The sequence below is a fragment of the Amphiura filiformis genome, chromosome 5 (assembly GCF_039555335.1).
Source record: "Amphiura filiformis chromosome 5, Afil_fr2py, whole genome shotgun sequence".
NCBI classification, from domain to species: Eukaryota; Metazoa; Echinodermata; class Ophiuroidea; order Amphilepidida; family Amphiuridae; genus Amphiura; species Amphiura filiformis.
In genome coordinates, this window is record NC_092632.1 from 65895689 (window position 1) to 65920559 (window position 24871).

Below are 24871 nucleotides of genomic sequence, written 5' to 3' on the forward strand. Positions count from 1 at the left end.
ATATCTTCTTCTGCAGTGTGTATTGTTCACTGATCCTCATCGGTTACATTTTGACAATGGCTGTCGGACAGAATGTTTGAAAAAAATTATCATGATTTATCCCCTGATCATAACTGAGCCATTCTTCTCTCCCTGATCTTATCACTGATTTTGGGAGATCACCATAATATTAGTTCATCCCTCAGTTTTCATTTCTTACTGGTATGGAAAGCCTTTTTCCTTCGAACCCCAGTAGTACGATATCATCACATGACCTGGGACAATTTGCTCAATTTCAGTTTTTTTTATCCTATTTTTTTCGATATATCAAAAGTCAGCTGCAACCTTTCATAGTACAAATCCTTCCTTGCTCCAAGTTGAAAACTAGGCCTACAGTCAATGAGAAACTGATCAATAATCTCCAGTGTCTTGAAAACTATTTTAATTATTCTCAAAGCACATGTTTTTGAAAAAAAGTACATGAACTCAAACATTGGACTTACATTAGATCTATGTAATAAAGTGATGGTTCTTAAACTACAAGTCTACAATATATCTGTAACATCCCAACCTATACTAATGTAATTGACATTTTCAGATCCCCAGTCCCCAGCCCCAGACACATTAGGTTTTATAGGATAGAAACCACCTTCTGCCAGATTTCTAAAAATCATTCACTTCCGTTCCTAATAACATTTGAAAACAAATCTTCTAGCTATGTAAATGGTCCCCTAAGGAGTCCTAAGGAAAATGTCGAAAACATGTCATTTTGCCTCCATTTTTGGCTAGATTCTTATTATATTGGAACCATTACAGAATCATTGATGTATGTTTAGCTCGAGCCAGAGCTGCCTAAAAAATAGTGTTCCCGAGTATATTGTATGCACATGTAAGCATTGTAAGGTGGTTACTAACCTACCCTCTTGTATTTTTGCCCATTGATTATTTTGTAAAATAAAATTGATTTTTTACAAAGACAAAAATCATATACATGTATATTTAAATTTGCACCTAACTACCCCTAATCTTTGGTTATTTTTGGTAAACTTGGATCAAAAGATCCTAATATTGTGTACCAAGGAGCTGTCAACAAATGTCCCTTGGTTTTAAAATCCATCTTGGGTTTATACCAGCACCTTTATCTGTTCCGAGTCTATACAATGGCGGTGCCAGGAGTTTTTTGGGCGACATGGGGGGGGGGCAAAATCAACCAATTTTACGACAAATTGCTGCAAATGGCAAATTTTCATAGTTTTGGGTTTTTACTTGGGGGCAAGAGTTCTAACTGAGGGAATTCCCCCCCCCCCCCCAACTGGGGAGAATTTTCCCCCCATGGCGCCGGCGCCATTGAGTCTATAAAGAAGACCTGCCTCTTCTGATCCTTTATATAATTTTTTTTCTGTGTGTACTGTCTGATTTGCTAATTGAAATGCATCCTTTAATGTCATCAGCATCTCATTGTCCAATTGAGTAAAGAAACTTGTGGCGCTGCATTTGATTTGATTAGGGTGAATGATGCATCAGTGAATGAGAAGAGGGTCTATTATGACCTGGAAGCTTTGTCAATCAAATGATGCTTTATATATTTTAACATCCAAAACACAAAATCTCTGTTTTTTACATGTATTTCACATCATACCTTTTAAAAATGTCCGCCTGTCTGACTAGCTTGTTCTTCAAACCGTTAAGGTCCAGTCCTGGTTTTGAGCATAAAATGGTCCCAGTGGTGAGTCGGAGAGAAGCTAAACAGGTGTTGCAGGTCAGTGGTCTCATGATGAGATAATTGTTGGTAATTAACTGACTTAAGTAGCCATATTAGTGACCGGCAGTATCCCTTACACTGAAGTTTCAAAATACTTATCAAAGGTTCATTGTAGTGGTACGCCAGATCATGGAAGAATGGAAAACTTGATTCAGTACAACTGTAAATAAATTTAGTATGCATAATAATATGTTATGTGAACTCTCGTATAAAGCTGATTTTATACTCTATCGCGGAGTGATGAGCGATTGGTATTTGACCAATCAGGTAGCGAGTTTTTCCCAATGCGACAAAAAAAATGTTACCAAGTCTTTGGCTAGAAACCAATTGCTCACTGCTCAGAGAGGGAATTCAAATTCAGCTTAAAGAAGAAATGTATCAATTTGGTTGTAAACTTTACACACTTAAGAAAATGTTTGTACATTTAAGATAATGTACAAACAATTTGTTTTGGCATTTTGTACTTCATCTGCTGTAATATTTAATCTGGTAAAAAGAAGTGACTTATAAGTATCAAGGATGATGATTCTTAAAAAGGGAATAATTGCAAAATTATTGATTTTATATAGTTGATTACCCCAATACTTATGATCCAATATCAGTTTTTGACTATAATAAGTTTACCCAGTTTCCTGCTAGTACCACCAAACCCAACGTCAGTCGGCATTGAAGACCGACCAGTGGATGCTGGGTGCAGGCCACCGACCTCCACAATGTAAGACGGGAGAACTTTGTTTAAAAATTCATTTTCTCAATAAGCTTACAATTGTTTGTCTGTTTGTTTGTTTCTCCAGATGAAGGAGCATCTTCAAATCCAGGTGGCACCACACCAGGTCGCAGCATTCGTTTCGCCTCACACGCTACCACACAGGATTACCACCATCCACAGGCTAACGTTCCCAGTGCTTCACCGGCTCCAAGTGATATATCTAGCATTAGAGTAACACCTCGTTTACCATCTACATCACAAGCTAGCCAAGTAAATGGACAAGAAAATAGACAGCATGCATTCTTGGAACCAAATGGTGTTCCTATCAAACAGGAGTGGCAACAAAATGGCTGCCGTGCTCTGCCACCGCTGGCTCCTGGTCCCGGTTCACATGCCGGGAGTGACGTTGGTGACCAGCAACTTATGCTGCCACCAGGGTCTGCAATGTCCCACTATGCCAGTAGTTTTAACTCTCTTTCACCATTTCCAGTGGAAATTTCGCCTTCTGGCTCAAGTTTTGCAAGTCCTAGGCATTCGGCTAGATCATATTCTGCAAAATCGCGCGAAGCGCTGTCTTTATCCCGTTATCAACGGAGGAATTGACTTGAACTCTTTAATTGTACTAGCCCAACATCGTTAGTGGCATTCATTAACAATTCCAGAGGGGGTTCATCTGGGTCCATCTCACCTGCTGTTGGGATACATTCTGGGGACTATGGACATTTATCAGCTCGTAACAGTAGCAGTCCTATGTCCAATATCTCATCAGGTCACCATCCAAGCTACATGGCAGGTGTGCCAACATCAACTGGTTCATCGCCTCCTCCACCCCCTTATCAGCCACCAAAAATGGCCACATGTGGCTTTGGACAGAACACCTTCCATCAGGAGGATAGCAGTTCCCAGATGGCACAGCAACAGATGCAGCAGTTGGAACAGACTGCAGCAACATCGTCAATGAACAATCTTCCACCTTTACAACATCCACCTCAAAGTCAGCTTATTGTACAAACAAGAGAGAAAGCTTTAGAAGAATTCACAACATTTAACACAGAGTATCAACAACAACAGGAACTCAAACAAGAACCTATGGACACTTTTCAAGACGTTGGTGCTTTTCCACAAACAAACGTTGATTTCGGGCAACAAAATGGCCCACAAACGAACGTTGGTTTCGGGCAACAAAATGGTCCGTTTCAACCAGAGACTTCATTTAACTCAACATATGTTGTTCCTCAGCAAATGGTAGAATACTCCCAAGCACAGGCTACCTTTAGCCAGCCTAATACAAACTTTACTGATGGTTATCCACTACCACCAGCATACAGTAACCACACACCCAATGCACCATTCCAACCCACCTCTATGCCCCCACCGTTAATGCCCCCACCTTTAATGCCTCCGCCTTCAATGCCCCCTCCTTCTCACATGTCGAGCCACCCATTACCGGCAAATATGCCCCCGCTTCCCTCCAACATGCCACCACCACCACCATATGGACAACACATAGAATCTGCTAACCATTCCCCACCTATCATAACATCTCAACAGAACTCACCAAAAACAGAGAATGAAAGTGAACGTGTACCCGTTTGTAAGTGGATTGACTGTAACGCTGCATTCGAGGAGCAAGAGGACTTAGTAAGACACATAGAAAAGGTTCACATTGACCAAAGGAAAGGAGAGGATTTCACCTGTTTCTGGCAGGCATGCACCAGGCGATACAAGCCGTTTAACGCTCGTTATAAGCTGCTCATTCATATGAGGGTACATTCTGGTGAAAAACCGAATAAATGTACTGTAAGTATCACATATCTGTGCTTCGAAACTTTTAGGTCCGTATGCACAAAATGAGTAAGACCAGGGTCTAACCATGGAGATTTAGTCTTGCGGAGAAGGAACTTTTTGGTATTTACATACCTTTTTTCTATATTTTATATTTTGTTAAGGGCAAATACATGTAGCTTAAAATAAGATGGTTGCAGTCTTTGCTAGGAGTGAAGGAGGACAAGGAAAGAGTAAAAGGATCCCTCCCTAATTCTAACCTCCATGGTTAGACCTGGTCTAACTTGTTTTGTGCATATGGACCCTAAGGTGTTAAGATGTATGAGTTAGTGCTATTTCCTCAATCTAATAATTTTGTATGCATACATGTATATTAGGGTGCATCAAACGCCCCTCGTGTCCACCAATTTTTTTGTACCTAGTCTTAAAATATGCCATTTGTCGAAATAATAACCTATATGAAATTTAAATTCAATCGGAAGTCATCTTCTGGGTCCACCGTGAGCCTAAACTTTGGGCATGATATCCTGCATTATGCAGCACAATAGCCATAAGGCAGCTATTATATTACACAGATTTTCGGTACATAATAATGGCTGCCATGTGCATGGTGGTAAATAGGTCTATATGTCTCACAATCTTATTTGAAAAACAAATCATTCCCCACTTTCCTTATTCATTATTAAATCATTCATTATTTTGATAGCACTTCGCATCCTCAGGTAAAGGTACTATGGTTTATTATTCAATGTAATGTAACTTGTTTCATGGGGTAAGTAAGTTGATAGGACATGTGAAAACGGTCTTTATGATCAAATTTTTGCGCACAATTGTTTCAAGAATGGGGCGCCATTTTGTATCCTTAGCCCCGGGCACCACAACCCCTAGCTATGCCACTGAATGTGAAACAGTAACACAGTACAGTTTGATAATGGATACAGGTGCATCTAAAAATATTGGTATAAAATGTGGTTAATTGGGTTAGATTTCAAATGGAATCATCCATTTAGGTAACCCCATTTGAAATTCACATCCCTTCATGTGTGGAAGATTAAGGTCATGTCTTCCATGGTGCATGGATTTCAACTGGAATAGCCCAATTATGCCAATATTTTTAGATGCACCTGTATCCATTATCAAACTGTACTGTGTTACTGTTTCACATTCAGTGGCGTAGCTACGGGTTGTGGCGCCGGGGGCTAAGAATAAACAATTGCGCGTGGGGCACGCGAAAATTTGCACAAATAACACTTAATTAATTTTGGTTATAATGAAGTTGAATTTCGGTCTTAAATTGATCTTTCAAATAACTAATGACTATGTGCTGAATTGCAGGCGAAACACACTAAAATTTTGACTTTCATCGATTGGAGGTGCGCATAATCGATGCTGAAGTGATCAATTTGGCGTCCCTCTAACGGCGATGCCCAGGGCACTATTAAACAACCAGAGCAAAATTGCTCAGTGCTACATTGCTCAGTGCTACATCCCCATGATGTTTCAGCCCATGCAATCTCGTGATCTGATTGGTCGAGATCGCATCTTTTTGCATTCCCATTGTTCCAAACTAGTTATATCCAGATCTGAATGGATCGACATCACTCGGCTATGGCCATTTATAAACAGGATCGGAATCCGAAATCTGAGTTCGAAAAAGGTCGGAATGCGAATGGTGTTTCTATTCCTTATTTTTGTAAATAATAATATTATGAAAAAGGTTGATTGCCCTCAACATTCTGCACTGTTACATACTATAAATTAAACAGCTCTGGAGAAATATAAGCTTAAAGTGCAAAGGTTAGTGGGCACATGACAAAACAATGGAGGTACATTATTTTGGTAACCATAGGCAACATGTAAACATGGGGGATTACACGTGTACATGCTCTGTTTAGTTGCCATTGATTCATTGTAAATTTTGATCCAACTACTGATATGTATGTAGCCCTCTTATCCCTCACTGTAGTTCACATCAGATCTACCTGTTGATGTGAACCAAGTATCTGTGGTGAATGTTTCTTACTGTGATAACCCATCATCAATAATTGGTTTTCAGTTTAAGCTTACTGCGCCATTGCTATATATTCTATAAGTCTGTTATTACACTCAGTGGGAATCTTATTATGATTTGGGTTCATATCATGAAAAATGAGAGGTGAAGTTTCCACAACTGTTTTGACCACAGTCATCAAACATATTAAAATTGAATTAATGGGTGCAAATACATAACCCTTTCTTGCAGACCAACAAAACTTTGCCTAATCACTCCCCTGGTCTAATACAAAATAAGGCCACAGAAACTTAGGCGAAGCATAATTTATTCCTTGCTCTTTTCAATTAATGTATTTTTCCTCTTTCATGTCCTTATGCCCCAATATTTGAATGGGTAAAGAATAACAAAATTAAAATTTCAGATATCATAAATTATGGCTGTAACTTTTTATTACCAAGTAAACATGGGAATTATGATTTTGTTTTCTTCACATTTTGCTTTCGATATCATCATAGAATGAATGCTGTTTACACAGGAACAAGTTTAAAACCCAAAATGGACTATTTTACCATATTTATATTTAACCCAACCTGTATTTCACTGATGTTATGTACGTGGGAACTTGAGACTTCTATGATCTTTTATTACTGCTATGACTTAACGAACACAAAAGACACATTGTTATATTTCTGTAATATAATATGGTAGATCTTAAACCAATCAAATTAAGTGAACACAAACTTCCTCACCATCTAGATTTAATGAGCACAACAAGTTGGCACAGAAGCCTCCGTTATATTTGTGTCACATTCAAATGTTAGTTAATGGTCAAAAGGAAAAATTAAATCAAATTATTGTTAAATGCAACATGATTGATGATCAGAATGATATAAACAATGGTAAAAGGGATCCAGGATTTATTAGACATAAGTATGTTTTCAGCTATAATCGTCATAGCCTCTGTTCGAGGTGTTAGTGATCTTTCTCCCAGCCACAAACTTTTCCAAATATTAAATTTTTTCTTACTTTCTCAAAAACAGTTTTAATGGAGTTGGGTCCTCCTTCCTCTTAGGTAATCAATTGTACAACTATTATATATGAACTAGATCTCATAAAAATAACATCACATCAAATTTCTATTATTACAAGTTTTGAAAAATGTTATGAAACCCAAATAACTGTATCGAATATGTTGATCATATCTGCTCAAACCCCATTCAACAAATCTCCAACAAGCTCTATTTTTAACCTGATCATGTAAGTACACTAAGCCAAAAAGAAACTTATAATTTTCACAAGGTCATATCTTAAAATCCTCTCCATAAAAAATGAACAAAAATTGCACACAGGATTACTTCAATACTCTACTCTAAACACTGGTCAGTAACCAAACAGTTGTCCAACTGACACAACAGCAAAATACACTGACATGCAACACCTTCCTGGACCACATTCACAGTGCAACAGATTTCTTTGGCTGTGTTCCAATTATTCGCCTGTACATGAACAAAAATTACACACAGGATTACTTCAATACTCTATTCTAAACACATGTCAGTAACCAAGCAGTTGTCCAACTGTCACAACAGTAAAATGCACTGACACGGAATAGCTTCCGGGATCACATTCACAGGCGAATAATTGGAACCCAGCCAAAGAAATCTGTTGCGCTGTGAATGTGGTCCAGGAAGGTGTTGCATGTCAGTGCATTTTGCTGTTGTGTCAGTTGGACAACTGCATAGTTAGTGACATGTGTTTAGAGTAGAGTATTGAGGCAATCCTGTGTGTAATTTTGGTTAATTTTGATAGACAGGATTTTAAGATATGACCTTGTGAAAAATTATAAGTTTCTTTTTTGGCTTAGTGTATAACATTATTACAAGAATTGAATCTTGTTATGAAACAAAATCAAGTGAATCAGATATGTTGATCACAATAAGTGCGAACTGATCAGGCCAAAAAAAAATGTTTGATTCCCATCCTACCAACCCTAATCTGGATTTTTTGTTTGTTTCACTGTATAAAAGAATACCAACCCTAATTTTGGAATTTCCAGAAAGAGTTCATTGTTTTGACATCCTAAAAAGTTTTTTTAAACAGTTTCTGCACACTTGTAAGCTGTTTTAAAAACATGAATGAAGTGGTATACAGTAAAGAAATATCCCAATTCACATCCATGGGCTATTTGTTAAGCTAATTAGGCAAACATATTTTGACTTTGACCTTAAAAAAAAATCCGACCGACCAACCCTACTCCTTCGAAGAGATCTATGGATAATCAAACAATTTTTTTTTCTGGCCTTCGTGATTATCAAGCAACAAAGTGTTGGATTTCAAGCCAATGTTTTAAATGTTTATCTTGATGGAAGACATAGTTTGGTGTTTACCATAGAGAGAGATTGATATGAAATACTAGGGATCAGGTGTGTCAAGGTATTTAGAAGTTCACTATCAGTTCATTATGTCCAACTTTGCTCACAGTTTCCTCTTATTCATGATGTCAATACACTAGGATCATGTTCATCTATCAGGGCACAGTTCTTTAACCCCAATACATCTGTACATTCATTGAATAACCTTTTGGGTACAAAAACTCATACTCTGCAACTTGAGGTCAAATTTTGCACTACCATTGTTTAATTGAGGGTATTGAACTATACCATTGGGATGAGGCCATTGTGGTCCATAGTGGTAGTCGTGTTCAGACGGTCATAGAATTCTTGAGGATCGACTTGCTCTAGTATTGTGATTCTAAAGTCAATCCCCGAGTGCGTGTCCACACGACTCCATTGGAGCCTGGAATCTTGAGTTTTGCGATGCCTGATATCGTCATCATTGGAATTACAAACGGAAGCTTACTCTGACCTATCTTGTATTGCGCCAAATTGAACCATATTAAATATAATTAAACCAAGGTCATAGGTTAAGCTCAGTGGCGTAGCCAGGGGGGCAGGGGGCCGGTGCCCCCCCCCGCTCATGATGGCCGTCGGTTCATGAGAGGGCGTCGGTAGACGGAAGGTGTTGGTGAAAAATAATTTGGGTGATCAGTGGACTAATATTTTACTTTGCTTATGCACGGTGATGAAAGAAAGAATGGAAAATTGTATAAAATGTTTAAAAATTGATTGAATTATACATAAAATTAGTCGTTTTTCGGTTGCTAGTGCCTGATATCCTTTTTTGCTCTTCACTTTTTTCAAACCATTGAAAAAAAAATTTGGGGAACCATTCACAACTTCCGTGAGGCAAAAAAATATTTCCGTCGGTACATTTACAAGTTGTGCCCCCTCGGTTCCAAAACCAAAATCCTGGCTACGCCACTGGTTAAGCTCAGCACTCGAGAAACACACAATGTATCGTTCACACTGCAGTAGCACTCGATCATCGCTCAACTTCAGCATCACTTGGTGAAATTGGGAAATCCCTAAATTTCTTGGGGATACATTTGGGGCGAACTTAGGGATTGGAATCCTTGAAAACGTTCACACGGCATATTTTCCCAAGTTTTTGCATTGCTTAAGCAAAAAGCCCTCTGTGTGGACGTGCCTAATGTTACAATGGGCTTTTCCAGTTAAAATCCATACACCCCCTTTATGGAACACATGAACTTAATCTTCCACACGGAGTATGAATTTCAAATGTGGTTGCCTATATGGATGACTCCATTTGAAATCTACACTCCTTGTGCAGGAGATTAAGGCCCGGATTAAGGTCACATCTTCCATAAGGGGTGTAAAGATTTCAAATGGAATAGCCCAATATTCCCCCTACAAGACATTCTCTTGGTCATTAACCTTTTTGTTAACAATTAACACTGAAGCATATTGTGCAACTAATGTGAATTTATGACCAGTTGCCTATTGTTTTTGAGGGTCAAATGGAGCACCTTAAATCAGTTTCCAGGAAACAAGTTCAGGACTTCAGAAAAGTGTGTTATAAATACACTAGGCTTGCAGTGGTGGATCAAATGGGATATTCATACATAGTGGTAACTAATTGAGTTTTTAGTTCAACACTGCACAATTTTGCATTCACTTGTAACGTTTTGAGAGGGTCAACCAGCGTCTTCAGCTGATGGTGGTGCTGTGCCACCTGCTGAAGATGTTGGTGGAGAAACATCACTATCTACTGAAGGTACTGGACAACTTACTGAAAATGTTCTAGGTGAATCCAAAATCGTGTACTTTTGAAGTCAAACCTCAATAAGGTTAGGCTGGTTTAAAATAGTCACTTTTAAATTGTTGATCGAGTTTAAAGAATTGTAATCTTCAATATACTGAATACTCTGAAATTTGTTTAAAAAAAAAAGATTTTGAATTTTTTTGGAAAAAGCATCAATGCAGATCATCATTATTTGTTCCTGTTTATTTCAGGTTTGCATGCAATCACAAGATCCATCTCATGGTTGTTTGATATATATATAGAATTGGCTTCATTATTAATTAAATGCAAACTATAGGTGGCACAATAATCCTAAATCATATTTCTTTATTTGCAAGGGACAGGTGATTAATACTGCCATTAAAACAGCTGAAATAATTTAAACAAGCAACAAGGAAATTTTATATACATATTTTATCAAAACAATAAAAGGAATTATTTGTATGAAAAGCTTGAAAGAGTAATTTCCAGTAACTAAATAGCGCCACCAATTTTGTCATTAATAGATACATTTTATATCCGAAAAAGCTATAAAAATCCTATAAAAGTGAATAATTTTGTACAAGAGGGGAACTTATAGTTGAGAATGACTCAAAAGTATCTGTATACATAATAGCATGATATCACATTTAGCTGTTTAAGCCTAAAATTTGGTTGTACATGATGTTTTGTTTGAAAAAGTTACAAATGATCTCTTCAAACAACGGTGATCTGAGACTCACATTTGTTGTTGTTTTGTTTCAGTGTGAAGGGTGCAATAAGGGCTTCTCAACATTTAAATAACCACAGGATTCATCTAAGACTTCATTTTTCCTGTTTTGTTTCAGGATGAATGTGAAGAATGCAGATCGTTTTTATTCTTGTTATAATATATCGAAGCTCAATTAAAGGAGTATTTCGTGATCCTAGCATCCTCTTTTTATGCCATATTTCAGTACATATCCACGAAAAAAGCATATTCCCAAAATTTCAGTTAATTCTGATATTATGCGTTTGCGAGTTATGCATGATTATGTGTATTACACTGCTCCATAGACAATACGTTGTAATTTCGTTCTGGTGCACCAGAACGAAATTCAAATTTCACGATATCTTTGCTAAACGAATTAATCTGCAAGAAATATTTTGTACATAAACATTATGTAGCCAGAGGTTTCCAGTGATATAAAAATCTCAACTTTTTTTGAGAAAAGTGGGGGATGAGGCTGTGGATCACTTAAATGCCCTTTAATTATTTTTTATTTTTCAAAATTCAGTATTGCTACTTAAAGTACTAAATATTTTTTGAATATGTTGAACTACATGTGTCATTTTGGTATTCTTATACAAATCAGACATTTTGGAATTCAAGAGCATAATGAGCACAAACTAAGTTTTTCTCTGTTTACCATATTTGTGTTTTTTTTAAACCATCTACCTGTAGATGTACCTGAATTTGATCTATCATTGTCATGGACCACAATGGCCTCATCCCAATGGCATAGTTCAATAACCTCAATTAACCAATCATAGTGTAAAATTCTACCTCAAGTTGCAGAGTATGAGTTTTTGTACCCAAATTGTCAAAGGTCATTCAATGGATGTACAATCATATTGGGGTTAAAGAAATGTGGCATGATAGATGAGCATGTTATGGATCATAGTGTTGTGCATTTGACAGCACATTTCAAAATTGAAAATGCTTCCATATGAACGGACAATTAAACTCAAATTGAAAGCAACATAACATGATAATTAACTTCCGAATGCAATATAAATGCATACAAATGACCCCCTACATAGATATCTTCTGTTTTGAGTGAGTTGAAGATCTAGTAAGAGCAGACTTTTTATAGAGCAATGTACTTAAATGAATACAGGTGCAAAGTAATCAATTAATAAGACCAATTAGGTTTTCATGATCAATTTGTAAGGGTAATCCCCTGCAGGGGAAATCCCCATTATTGTTTCATATCTGCCCTCATATTTGGCACTTAACCAAAAGTTAATTAGTCCAGTAGTCCATCCACTAATGTGTGATTTTGAAAAAGAGTTACTATATAACTGGCCTTAGTGTGTACCTTCTCAAGAGCTTAGTGGGCTATTCCATTTAAAATTCACACTTTCCAAAATCTTCTACAGGGGGAGTATGAATTTTAAATAGAATGAACATGTCAGGCAGCTAGCTCTATTTGAATTTCATACACCCTCTGAGAAAGATTCAACCTGAATCTTCCACAGAGGGAGGGTGAGTTTCAAATGGAACTGCCTAATGTGTTCATTCCATTTGAAATTCATACTCCCCCTGTGGAAGATATTTCCAAAATCTTACAGGGGTAGTATGGATTTTAAATGGAATAGCCCAATCATGAGATCCAAGAGACTTCCATATATGTTCTTGTTTTGTTTTAGTTCGCATAGGTGTAATAAAGTCATCTTAAGATTCATCCTAGAATCTCATTATATTCTTATTTTCTTTCAGTTTGAAGGGTGCAATAAAGCCTTCTCAAGACTTGAGAACCTCAAGATTCATCTGAGATCTCATACAGGAGAAAAACCATATGTGTGTCAGCAATCTGGTTGCACCAAGGCATTTAGTAATTCATCAGACAGGGCTAAGCACCAGCGAACTCACCTTGATACAGTAAGTACCTGCATAACATGTTGTACTGTAGATGGGGTTTTTTTCCTTCCAGAATCTGGTATGAACTGTTCAAGGGCCACACAACAATGGGTGCCAGATAGTGACAAGAAATTTGATATCTATGTTGGGTTGCCCCATCTTAAAAATTATGATAAACTTCATTACATTGTCTAAAAAGTTCTTCAAATGAAATCATTGCTCAGCTCAAGTAAATAAGTTTGTATTGTCATCACCTTATCATTAGATAGTGATGATCGATTGATAGTTTCCATGGATACAACTCAAAAGTGGTTCAGGTGATGCCCTCAACTTCCTATACTCTGGTTACATTAGGTCTCTTACTTCACCTGTGCAAGTTATTGAAATAATTCTAAAATCAGATGGTCCAGATCACCCCATACTCCAGAACACCATTCAACTTAGCAGAATTTGTGAGATTCATTGTTATTTTGTGTTGAACCAACATACAATGTGGTTGAACCTGTAATTGGTTGATTTATTGTCTTAATGTTCTATGTGCTAGCCATAGGTTTCAACATAAAAAGTCCAAGTTTTGAGATATTTTCTCAAAATATCAAGAGCTATCTTAAGAACCACTGAACCACTACTAGTAGTGTCAATGATGATAGTGTTAATGATATTGATTTACATACCGATGATATTGGTAATTATAATGACAATCATAATTCTAATGTAACTCATAATATGTTTGATTTTGACATAATAACCAAGAGTATGTTTTTGACCAGATCTGTAATTTTCCTAACAACAAATCAACTGGGCTTGATAATTTTGATGTGAGATTACTCAAACTCGCTGCCCCAGTAATTTGTCATTCACTTACTCATATTTGTAATTTGTCATTATTGACGGCAACATTTCCTTCTGAGTGGAAACTTGCTAAAGTAACACCTATTTACAAGGATGGTTGTAAATCTGATGTATGTAATTATAGGCCAATATCTGTTTTGAACATAATCAGTAAGATAATTGAACGGGCTATACATGATCAGTTGTATAAGTACTTAACTATGTGTAATATTTTAAACCCAGCCCAATCTGGATTTAGACGTAACCATTCAACTAACTCTACTCTTCTTGATGTGTCAGATTACATTCTCCATAACATGAATAATGGTATAGCAACTGCAGCTATTTTTCTAGATTTAAGAAAAGCGTTTGATACTATCAATCACCAAATTCTTTACAGCAAATTATATGACTATGGTATTAGAAATCACACCCTGAATTGGTTTGTATCTTATCTAAGTAACAGGGCACAACGAGTTAATGTAAATTCCTCTTTGTCTGACTTCAAAAGCATTAACATAGGAATTCCACAAGGGTCAATCTTAGGGCCTCTGTTGTTTATTGTTTATGTTAATTCCTTGCCTGATAGTGTGTCATGTAATTGTGTGATGTATGCAGATGACACCACTCTCTTATGTTCCTCTTCTGACCCCGCTATACTCCAACAGGAATTAGACAAAAATATGAGTTGTATTGGTAAATGGTTTCATGAAAACAAACTTACTCTTAATGTTAAAAAACAAAACTCATGGTCTTTGGTACTAATCATGTTCTCAACAAATTTGATGATATTTCACTTTCTCATGCAAATAATGTTATTGAAAAGGTTGAAACATTTAAGTATTTGGGTGTTGTACTTGACCCAAAATTAAGTTGGAATGATCATGTAACTTTTGTATCAAATAATATCTCCAAGCGTATTGGTATTATTCAGAGAGTAAAATATTATCTTCCTCCTAAAACTTTAAATATGCTTGCCAATGCACTTGTAATGCCCCATTTTGACTATTGTAGTACTGTATGGTCAAACTGTAATGCTGATTTATCCCACTCTCTCAGATACTTCACAATAGACTTGCTAGAATTCTGCTCAATGCCGACATTAGAACTCCTATAGCTGATTTAATGTATTCTCTGAATTGGTTTAAACTTGATAAAAGATGGGAAAACCATCTCCTCATTGTAGTTTTTAAATGTCTGAAAGGTCTTGCTCCAAATTATCTGAGTTCCCAATTTTCTTTTACAGAGTCTATGCATGGTAAATGTACTGCTGAAGTCAAAGTTCTAAAACCCTTATTGTTCCACTTTGGAGCAATAATCAGGGTAAGCGTACTTTTCATTATAGAGGTGCCAAGGCATGGAACAAACTTGCATCTGATGTACTGAAGTAATTATGAGTCAATGAACCTTCATATGTTTAAAAATGTATTTGCTCAATGTCCTATTTAACATGTCTTCTTAAAATGTTTTCCTTGTTTCCATTATTTCTGTATTAGAAAGTATAAGCTTTGTTTTGATATGTTATTTATTAAGTATTGTATATTTTGTAATTAAGTGCAGGGCCTTCTTGGAGATCAGTACAAGATACTGAAGAGGTTACCCTGGATAAAGAAAGAATAAATAAATAAATAAATACTAGGCTTGTTTGTACTCATTTTGATGCATTTTTTATGCTGATTCCAAATATGGTCATGAAAAGTTACAATTATGAAATTTTTGAATTTTTAAATTTTTTTTGAAACTTGTCCTCTGTAGTTGACACCGACAATGGCGTGGAGAGAGTTAATAGTAGAATGCAAAAATGGTTGAAATGTTACAAGATGGCTACTATATTACTTCCTACCAGTGGACCTGTTTCTAAAAATGCAAGCAATATTTGAAATTCATAGAATTATTCATGGAATTCAGACTGGAAGGAGGGGGTGGATTTGTATGGCTGATTGCATGGAGGGAATTTCCCCCAGTACTGAATCATGACCCTTCCTGAAATAGCTGTTCATTCATATCCCTTAAGTCAAATTGACCACACCTCCCTCAAAGGAGTTACTATGAATCTTGAACTGTGACTGAAAGCATAGGAATTGACATTAGGCCAAAAAAATAATTGTTTACACAAATTTGGAGGGTCGGTAGGTCATTTGTCAGTTCATTTGTTTTCAGAATCTGAATTGTTTCATCATTTCATACACAATGTGAAAGTCGCTTGAATTTTCTATCTAATAGTAAGTATAAAACATTTGTGTGCAAAAGTCTTGCGATAAGTTTTTTACATACATAAATTTGTCAGAAATTAACAAGCCTGAAACTACATGTAGGAACATTAGTCTATTCATCCACACTATACCAGGGGGGGCACTCCCACTTCGGAGGTAACACGTATGTAGGGCTGTTAAGACCCCTTTTGCAGCGCCACTGTCGCCCAATGACCCCATATTTTTTATATTTTGCTCACACTGAATGCCCCTTATGTGAAAGTGGCAGCCCTCATTTCACATTTCATGAAGTGCCCTCTCCGGGACTATACCCCTGTGGAAAATTTAGCTATAAAAGTCTTCCACAGAAGGAGTATGGGTGTCAAATAGAACAGACATGTTGATATCTTCCATTTGAAATACTCACTCCAGCTGTGGAAGATAGAAAGTAAAGGTTGCAAAATAATTAACCCTAGCCAATTCCATTTGAAAGACATATTCCCTCTTTATAGACTTGTCTTAAATCCTCCACAGAGGTACAGCAGATTTCAAGTGCAAGAGCCCATTGCACTAAGGACCACAATGGCCTCATCCCAATGGCATAGTTCAATAACCTCAATTAAACGATCATAGTGCAAAATTTGACCTCAAGTTTCAGAGTATGAGTGTTTGTACCCAAATTTTCAAAGGTTATTCAATGAATGTGCAAATGTATTAGGGTTAAAGAACTGTGTCTTGATAGATGAGCATGGTGTGGATCCTAGTGTTGCCACTGCTAACATGATGATATTTCTCCCATTGGTGCAACCAAAGCTACTGGTGCATGTGCTGATAAAATAAGAGGAATCCCTGAAGTGGTATCAGGTTTTACATCTGCACATAGATGGTAAATTGCAAACATCAGGTTCTATGTTGCCTTCCATAAATCTTGACCAACAGAGTGAAATGTTTTGACAGGCTGTGGTTTTGTAAATGTGATTTAACATACATTGTACATTGTACATGTATTGAAAGAAGTTGAGCCGGTTTGTTGAAAACCTGTTCATTGCACTCCCTAGACTCACTAGACCCTGGATAAAGACCTGCCTTCAGGGTTCGGTTTTTGCCAGCAAAAACTTGTTTTTTTGCCGGCAAAGTGTCATCAAATGTTTGCCTGGTTTAATATGGCAAAAATTGGCAAAAACTCAAACATAGTCCATCAAAATTCAAAAGTAACACAGAAAGCTCATAAGCAGAAACAAACAACATTTAACAATATATTTTTTGTCTCATCAAGTTCTTAAATTGAAAAAGTTTTGAATTTGACACATTTCAGTAGGTGCACTAGTGAGCAATGAAAATCCGTACCTATGTTACTTAATTATCAAATCTTGCCTTATTGCACCCAGTAAATTATTTTGTTACTTTTTAATTTGTTTTGGGTTTTCAAGTATCTGTTTGTTTCATGTAAATTGAGGATATGTTGATGCTTTGACTGATTTCACATACATCCAAAAAACAAACCAGGTTTCAGTATGATTGGTCCCATATTTGTAAAATGAAGTTATTGACATGAATACAAGAATGAGCAGGTTATGTCAAAAAATTTTGCTAGTCAGCGGTAACTTTTGACAATGTTCTGGTTCTACTGAGAACATGCTGCAGGTATGAAAGTATGTTTATTTATTTACAACACCTGTATTATGTTCAGCATGAGTCACACAGTAATTATTTTTGAAATTCTTTTAACATCCTGGTTGAAACTTCAAGTTCGTTTGGCACTTTTGTGACTAAAGCAATTGGTTGAAACTCTTCAGAATGTTGTGCTTTCTACAATGCTATTTGAAATTTTGATAAGATGCTAAAGACTTGACAAACCTCTTAACTTTTAATTCTTAAGGTGGTATTTGAGACATCTTGGAAGAACTTTTGAATTGATGAAAACAATAAGATACAAAAGAAAATATAAATTGATGTAAAATATGAAAACCGTATGTCTGATTTGCTTCAAACAAAAGGCATATTGATGATCAGTGTACTTTCCCTACTCAATTCAATTAATCTATTGAAAACGTGCTCAGAGCTCTATGCTCATTTTCTAATTTCCAGAAATACCCTCATAAACCACCTTAATTGGCAGTATCACCTTCAAAATAAAAGGATCTTGTCATTTTTTTGACAAATTTATCCATAAATTTATGATAATTCTTCTTAAGAATATGACACCCATATTCAGGGTGTGGCTATTTACTTGGAGTATATTTTGTAGCATTAGCAAAATAGAAACTAAAATAGGGATAGATTTACTTCTGTTAAAGTTAATGAGAATTTAAGGATAATATGCTGTCCATGCATCTAAGAATATGACTGCTCAGTGCAAGAAGTGGGTAAGTGCAATAGCTGCCATGTGTAGATGAGTACAATATGATACCACAGACTACTATAGACCATATATATCAACATCAGTCAAAGTCCCCTTGTATTGTATGCTGTGAATTCTCGCATATTCATGAGGGCCGATTGTTCGATCGTACCATGCCTAACAATCACGCCAGCGTTGCGTGCCTTCGCGATAGAGCTTTGTGTGCCTTCACGATTACACAATAAACCGTAAAAATACGCGGTAAGTGCAAAGCAGTTTTGCCTGTCGCATTTCATGGAACAATGGGCCCTCATTATCGGGTGATGCTGAGACTTTGACTGCTTGTATGTGGTCCGTTATCTTTTTCGTCCATGCAATATACCCTGTGTAAATTGTCAAATGTTCACAGGGCAGCTGTTGCACTTACCCACTTCTGGCACTGAGCAATCAACTAATATCAATAAGCAAGTAAGAAAACAAACACCGTCCACTTTTGGAATCTATGAAGAAGTCTATGAAGATGGACTGAGTCAAGATGGTCAATAACTAATTTGATATGATCAAGCATTGAACAGTAAAACACAGGTGGCTAGTGGTGAAATCAATGCAGATGAAAGCAGGCAGAATACGGATAATCATGAGAGAGTTGCAAAGAGCTAAAAGCTGCCATGTATGTACAAAATGAGGGAAAAGGCTTTTAAGATTGCATATAAATCACTCAATCGCATGAGCTACACCCTATTTGTGGAAAGCAGGAAATATGAAATGCAATTAATACTATAGACCTTTTTCCCTCTATCCCACAATGCACTATTCCAGGGGGGTATGACGTAGTTCATCAACCTCATAGATCGTGTGCATCCGATGGTCTTTGCCATACCTTTGCAATTATTTTGTCTTAATATGGGCATACTGATTCCATATATGCGGATTATCGTAAAGGCCATCGATGTTACTAATTATGCAATTATTGAATACACGAGTGATGCAGAACATCTGTGTAAGAGATTGTGTTTACATTTTATGTTCATCTCCGAAAAAAAAGTGAAACGGACGCCGACAAAATATCACGGCGTGTCCCGTCATTAGTTTATCACCATTAGGTCTATAAAATGTATACAAAGTTAGGTTTCAATAGCAGGAAACTTTTTTGGCTGATGACACCATGTCCATAAGGCATAAAAATGTTGTTTTTGGCCCCCGAAAGGTATTAGTGATCGCGGCGCCATTATCGTGATTATTGGAGATTCCTTTTTTGTGATGAAGGCACCAGCCAAATGTCCGTATTCCAGAATGTAATGAACTTAACTCTGTACTCCCCGGGAGATGATGTAGTTTATGACACTCATACCCCCTGAATAGTGCATGATGGGAAAAAGGGAAAAAGGTCTATACTCACTCTGTGGCTGTTTTTAGAGTGTACTTGTTACAGAAAACACAGGTACGCATTGCCATGAGTGATTTGTTCAGAGATGCCACTTTTCAAGAAATTTCCTGATTTCAGGAAATTTTTTCTCTACCCTTTCTGTGCAAGTGCATGTTAAGGAAATTTTGACAACACCAAGTGGCGTCTCTGTTTGTTAGACACAGGCGCTGCGAAAGAATGGGCGGCCCTCATGATTACATAGCCGTAGATCATGGGGGAATGGGGTAGATACCCCCCTCCCCACTTTTTGATCTGGGTGGATGACTAATTATCCCCCTTCCACTTTCACATCATTTAATAGGGCCTGTTTTCAATCAGTTATTTTATGATTAAAATCTTCTGATGAAGACATTCTCTATTTCATTTCATTGTTAGTATTGAAATGTGTGGTTATAAAAACAAGTACCGTCGGATCCGTAGCGGTCGCTGCGGGACAAGGAATTCAATTTTGCAGTGTTGGTGTCTTTGAAGCAGGTTCATCAAAAGTGTTCGGAAACCGATTTCAGACACTTTTGATGTCCAAACCATTTTCGGGAAAAAAGCGTCTTGACATCAAAAGTGTTCGGACACCGATTACGGACACTTTTGATGACCAAACGATTTTCGGGGAAAAAGCGTCTTGACATCAAAAGTGTTCGTAAACCAATTTCGGACACTTTTATGTCTAAACGATTTTCGGGAAAAAAGCGCCTTGACATCAAAAGTGTTCGAAACCGATTTCGGACACTTTTGATGTCCAAACGATTTTCGGGAAAAAGCGCCTTGACATCGAACGTGTTCGAAACCGATTTCGGACATGTTTGATGTCCAAACGATTTTCGGAAAGAAAGCGTCTTGACATCGAAAGTGTTCGAAAACCGATTTCGGACACTTTTGATGTCCAAACGATTTTCGGAAAAAAGCGTCTTGACATCAAAGGTGTTCGGAAACCGATTTTGGACACTTTTGATGTCCACACGATTTTCAGGAAACAAGCGCCTTGACATCAAAAGTGTTCGAAACCGATTTCGGACACTTTTGATGTCCAAACGATTTTCGGGAAAAAGCGTCTTGACATCAAAAGTGTTCGAAACCGATTTCGGACACTTTTGATGTCCAAACGATTTTCGGAAAAAAGCGCCTTGACATTGAAAGTGTTCGAAACCGATTTCGGACACTTTTGATGTCCACACGATTTTCGGGAAAAAGCGGCTTGACATCAAGTGTTAAATCCCTTAATTCTTGTCAATTTCCCTTAATTCACCAGTATTTCCCTTAATTCTCTTCAATTTCCCTTAACTTCCCTCAATGTTCCCAATTTCCCCTCAATTTCCCCTCATTTCCCAAATTTCCTTAACTGCCCTCTATTTTCCCAAATTTCCCTTAATTCTCTTCAATTTCCTTAACTTCCCTCAATGTTCCCAATTCTCCTCAATTTCCCTTCTTTTCCCAAATTTCCCTTAAATTCCTCTATTTTCCCAAATTTCCTTAATTCACCTGAATTTCCCTCAATTTCCCTTAATTCTCCTCAATTTCCCCAAATTTCCCTTAATTCCCCTCAATTTCCCTTAATTGCCCACAAAATCAATTAACTCACCTGAATTTCCCTCAATTCCCCAAAATTGCCCTTAATTTCCCCATTCCCCCAATTTCCCTCATGTGCCCCACTTTTCCCAAATTTCCCTTAATTGCCCTATAGGCCATTTCCCTCACCAAGTAGTACCATAGCCATGCGACAAACGATGTTGACGTAACAACATTTTTTAGAAATTGTTGAAAATCGTGTAATGCCCCTTTAATGACCTAATTAGCATATTTCAGGACGAAACTCTTTTCCAGCATGGGGCCGGTACCTGCCTTCCCCCTCACCAAGTAAGATAGCCATGCGACAAACGATGTTGACGTAACAGCATTTTTTAGAAATTGTTGAAAATCGTGTAATGCCCCTTTAATGACCTAATTAGCATATTTCGGGACAAAACTCTTTTCCAGTATGGGGCCGGTATAGGCCCTCCCCCTCACCAAGTACCATAGCCATGCGACAAACGATGTTGACGTAACAGCATCTTTTAGCGTTTGTTACTAACGGACTAACGGACGGACGGACGGACGGAGAGACATGGTGACTTATAGAGCTGCTACCCGCAGCTAACGCAGCTAAAAACCATATTTGCAGACATTTTGCATTTGTTTTATCTATTATTAAATTGTGCTTCCCATCACAATATATGGGTAAAATTGTGGCACGATTCTACATCTCAGATTGTGTAAATGCCAGGAGCTTCCTGGGGCTATGCCCAGTGGATCCCCACCCTGGTCCTGCTTATGGGGTTCTTGCGCTGCACGCTTTGAATTCAACTGTTTCTCTTCATCCCCGCCCCACTTTCTACAATAACTCTACGCATGCAAGAAAACTTTGCCTGTTCACATTAGTGCCAATCTGGCTTGAAATGTGGGGGGGGGGGGGACAATCGGCCAAAATTGTCAAAACGTGGCTGAAAAGAACAAAAAATGGGTAATTTTGCCGAAAAGTTTGTGTGGGGGAGACACGTCCCCTCTGCCCCCTCTCCCGGATTGACACCCCCATACCTGTTCATGAGGGATATGTATCTTCTAATAATCTGTGCATAGTCTAGACTAATTCCAATCAACCGTCTACACTTCGCATGTACTGTGTATGCTTCGTAGTGACGACTGATTATCTTACAGTCCTCTATGCCACAGGAATCCTGTTTCAAAATCCGTCACTTTTTTTCCACATAGTTTTCTCAGTCGTCAATCCAGACGGTTGACGACTGAGGGCAGCAGTCTATGCATAGTCCACAAAGCAGCCATTATAGTTGTAGTTCAGATACACCCTTTTGCATCCATGCTGTAAGTTCTAACTGCTAACTCAGAGAATTGATATAGCATCTTGAATCACCTGTCTCTAAACCAAAATTGACTGACAACTATTGCTGTTTGTGGTAAAAGTGGTTTTGTTTTCCATGCCAGAAATGAAATGTGTAATTCATTGCAATCTCATAATATTTTATGTATCAGAAAAGATGCACATCTTTTATACTTTGATGCCTTTTTATGCCTCCACCAGAGGTATTATGTTTCTTGCATAGGCTTATGAACTGTTGGGCTCGAGGGGGAGGGTGGGGGCTTAGCCCCCTCAATAAATACCTTTAATACTGTCCCCCCCTCCCAATAATCCTAGGTGAAGTTAAAAAATAGAGGGAAAATGGGTGTTTGTGACCTATATTTTGCAAAATTTTTAGTTTTAGACTACCGGGTGGAAACCCCCTCATGCACCCCCAGGGTGGCCCACCATTTTTTTTTCAATTTTCAGCCCTTCCCTCCCCCCATGTTGAAAATCTTCCTAGTCTTGGTTGTCCATCCGTCATTCTGTCATTTCCTCCGAGCTTGCAAGCGCAATTTCTCGGAAATGGTAAGGCGTATCATGATGTAATTTGTCGGAAGGGTGGCAATTAGCAGTCTCCAAATTCTTGTAGGTTTTTGTTCCAAAAATATGCTAATTTGGTAGCTAATTTGCATAAATTTCCCTGAATGCAATTTCTCAGAACTGGTAAGGTGTGTAGTGATGTGACTTGGTGAAGGGGTGGCAATTTGGCGGACTTCAAATTCCGCTAGGCTTTTGTCGCAAAATATGCTAACTCAATTAACAGTCAGAGAAAGATGTACCATCATTCTTTTTTTGAAATAACCAACTTCGTCTATAGGCCTACAATAGTGATAGTCAGATAGGGTTTATATATGATTAAATATTTGTGATAATTTCTACTTCAATTGCAGTCATTCCCATCACATGCCATTTTCTGTATACACTAGGATCCACAACATGTTCATCTATCACCAGGCACAGTTCTTTAACCCCAATACATTTGTACATTCATTGAATGACCTTTGGAAATTTGGGTACAAAAACTCATACTTGACAACTGGAGGTCAAATTTTGCACTATGAGTGTTTAATTGAGGTTATTGAATTGTGCCATTGGGATGAGGCCATTGTGGTCCATAGTGATAGTGGTTTCCTCATAATACCGGTAATCACTACAGACCACAATGGCCTCATCCCAGTGTCATAGTCCAATAACCTCAATTAAACAATCATAGTGCAAAATTTGACCTCAAGTTGCAGAGTATGAGTTTTTGTACCCAAATTTTCAACTGTTATTCAATGAATGTACAAATGTATTGGGGTTAAAGAACTGTGCCCCGATAGCATGTTGTGGATCCTAGTGAATATGGTGCACATCACACATAAGGGAACCCTCTAAGGATTCCTCCTTAAACAAATGTGGGTATCACCATGACAACCACCAATGACCTGTAATGTTGTTGACCTGGACATTTGGAGCAATGACCTAAACTAAAGCAGAACCTAGGACAATGTTCGTGCATGAAGCCATATTTTGTGTGATAATAACATGAAAAGGCTTGTAGGTGCACAACAGCAACACTCAACCCAATTAAAATCAGACATGCGCAAACCCAGACTGCAGTGCTATAGCTGCGCAATAACCCCTGCGGTATCCATAAATTCAATATCATGTAGGAATTACAAAATGCCAAAACAAATGGGTAAACTTTGACATTGTAGTACAGAAAGCAATAGTAGGTCGAAGTGGCATGATTTAGGTGAGATCGTTAGTTGACCTTTGACCTAACCACATGAAGCAAATAAGTCTGGTTGTCTGGGATGGCAGGATTTCTCATGGATTCATAATGTTGCATGTTCAGTGAAGTTGAGTGTTAAAGAAAAGAACAACAGCTGATTTAGACACGATGTCTGCGCAATATTTCAAAAATCAAAGACAACTTGTAGACTGCCAAGAATATATGCCAAAGGTGCGAAACATTTTATTCAGAACAGTCATGTTCAGCGTAAAAAGTTCTCAATTTCAATTGAAGATTGTTTCAGTTCATTTCAAAATAACATTGTTTAATTTTGAAATGAACATACGTCAATTAAATTGATTTTCGTCTATATATTGAAGCATTATATGATACTAAATCCTAGTCAGTTGATGTGAAGGATTTAATGGTTATTCCAGTTGAAATCCATACACCCCCTGTGGAAGACATGATCTTAATCTCCCA

At 37.5% G+C, this 24871-nt stretch overlaps 1 protein-coding gene across 1 annotated transcript in view; it reads left to right on the top strand.

Moving 5' to 3' along the window:
- Positions 1-24871, top strand: part of LOC140153565 (uncharacterized) — a 100017-nt gene that overhangs the window by 43649 nt on the left and 31497 nt on the right. The window contains 2 exon segments of the mRNA XM_072176343.1: positions 2536-4250; positions 12851-13012. Of these exon segments, the coding sequence (XP_072032444.1) occupies positions 2536-4250; positions 12851-13012 (1877 nt within the window).